Below are 1,840 nucleotides of genomic sequence, written 5' to 3' on the forward strand. Positions count from 1 at the left end.
GAAACCACAAACGAAAGGTCAATCAAGTCTTTATCAAATCGATGGTCTAGCATTCAAAAGGCCACTAATACTTTTTGTTCGTGCCTAGATCAAGTTGAACGATTAAATATAAGTGGCATAACCGATCATGATAAGGTAAAATTCCACACTCTAATTTGTTTTGTGAGTATTTTATAATGTTGGGTTAATCTTGACGGGTCGGGGTCAAAGTTGGGTCATGAAATTAAATTAAGTTTGCTTTTAATGGGTAAGTTAAGTGTCAATAAAGCAAAGTGAGTCCGAACCAAAAGATAACATAGTAACCCTAAGGGTAATTTTGGTATTTTATTTACCTTCAGTATTGGCAGCAGGTTATAGATTTTTAGAAGGCTAATACGAGTAGTTCATAATTACAAGTGCAGTTTAGTGAAGCTTCTTTTCGCGTTACAGTGCAATATTTTCGCATCAGTTGGCTACAAATGGTGTATGGCATGTTTGGATCGGTCAAGTAGACTTTAATCTATTTTGGATGAAGTTAATTGGGAATTTGCTGCGAACTGTTTGGTTTATTGGAGGTCAAGTTTGCTGCGAATTTGCAAACGGGTCAAAGTCAACATAATAAATGGAACTAGGGATGAGCAAATTCGGTTGTTAATTGTTATACTTCCAGGAAGTAGTAAAAAGGTTGTTAATTGTTATACTTCATTACAATTTTTTTGTAACTTTTTTTTTTCAAACGGGCCGAATCGAAAAAAGTCGTTAAATTTTGCTAAACTTTGAATCAACAGGTTATTACAGCTACTCCTAGACAACTTGAGAGCGTTATGCGCCTCAGCGAGGCTTTGGCCCGCATTCGCTTTTCAGAAGAGGTTGAAAAGAAAGATGTTGTTGAGGCTTTTAGGCTTCTAGAAGTTGCATTGCAGCAGCCTGCAACCGATCCTGCCACTGGAAAGCATTCAAACAAGATAAAACAAAATACATGTTAGTTGGTTAATTAGTTAGGTAACTGATAAAGATGTTTTCTTAACAGGAACCATTGACATGGACCAGATTACTACTGGTGTCTCTTCAAGCGAAAGAATGAAAAGAGACAATTTGGTTGCGTTGACTCGCAACATTATTATGGAAAGGCTGCAACAAGGAGGTCCATCTATTCGTATGGTTGAGGTGCGCCTTTTTTTATTTTTATTTTTATATTTCAGTTAGCTTATTTATTGTTATTAAGCATTAATATTTAATATGAAAACCATAATTACTCTACAGCTGCTTGAAGAGTTGAAGCAGCGTAGCGAGATTGCTGAGTTGCATCTTAACGATGTAAGTGTCGCTCTGTTTTTCTTGAGCAGGACTATTTTAAACATCTCCTAAGATTTTTTTTTTTGGCAGTTGCGAAATGCACTTGGTACTCTTGCAGGTGAGTTGTTGGTGGATGTCCGCGGTGATAGTGTAACAAGAGTATGAGCAAAGGCTAATATCCGCTTCATACAAAAGTTCTAGAGATTGTATGCTTATTAACATCAAGACGGAGTATTGCGACATTTGTATACTTTTGGGTTATATATATGTTGAACGCTTTGACATTATATGTGTGATGTTAGTTAGAAATGCTTGTGTATGAGATGAAAGGTGTTCGGATTTGCTGCATGGTTTAACCTCAGTATTGGCAGCAGGTTATAGATTTTTAGAAGGCTAATACGAGTAGTTCATAATTACAAGTGCAGTTTAGTGAAGCTTCTTTTCGCGTTACAGTGCAATATTTTCGCATCAGTTGGCTACAAATGGTGTATGGCATGTTTGGATCGGTCAAGTAGACTTTAATCTATTTTGGATGAAGTTAATTGGGAATTTGCTGCGAACTGTT

General features: G+C 36.5%; 1 protein-coding gene across 1 annotated transcript; it reads left to right on the plus strand.

The window, feature by feature from the left end:
- Positions 1–779: 779 nt before the first annotated feature.
- On the plus strand, positions 780–1,516 carry LOC143546800 (DNA replication licensing factor MCM4-like). The gene is made up of 4 exons (XM_077038384.1): positions 780–926; positions 1,009–1,146; positions 1,243–1,296; positions 1,366–1,516. The coding sequence occupies exons 1-4, from the start codon at positions 804–806 to the stop codon at positions 1,438–1,440; spliced, it is 390 nt and encodes a 129-aa protein (XP_076894499.1). The 5' UTR covers positions 780–803; the 3' UTR covers positions 1,441–1,516.
- Positions 1,517–1,840: the final 324 nt, after the last annotated feature.

Source organism: Bidens hawaiensis, unplaced genomic scaffold (assembly GCF_021521415.1).
Source record: "Bidens hawaiensis isolate Kalapana, Puna unplaced genomic scaffold, B.hawaiensis_p1.1 tig00014466_1, whole genome shotgun sequence".
NCBI lineage: Eukaryota > Viridiplantae > Streptophyta > Magnoliopsida > Asterales > Asteraceae > Bidens > Bidens hawaiensis.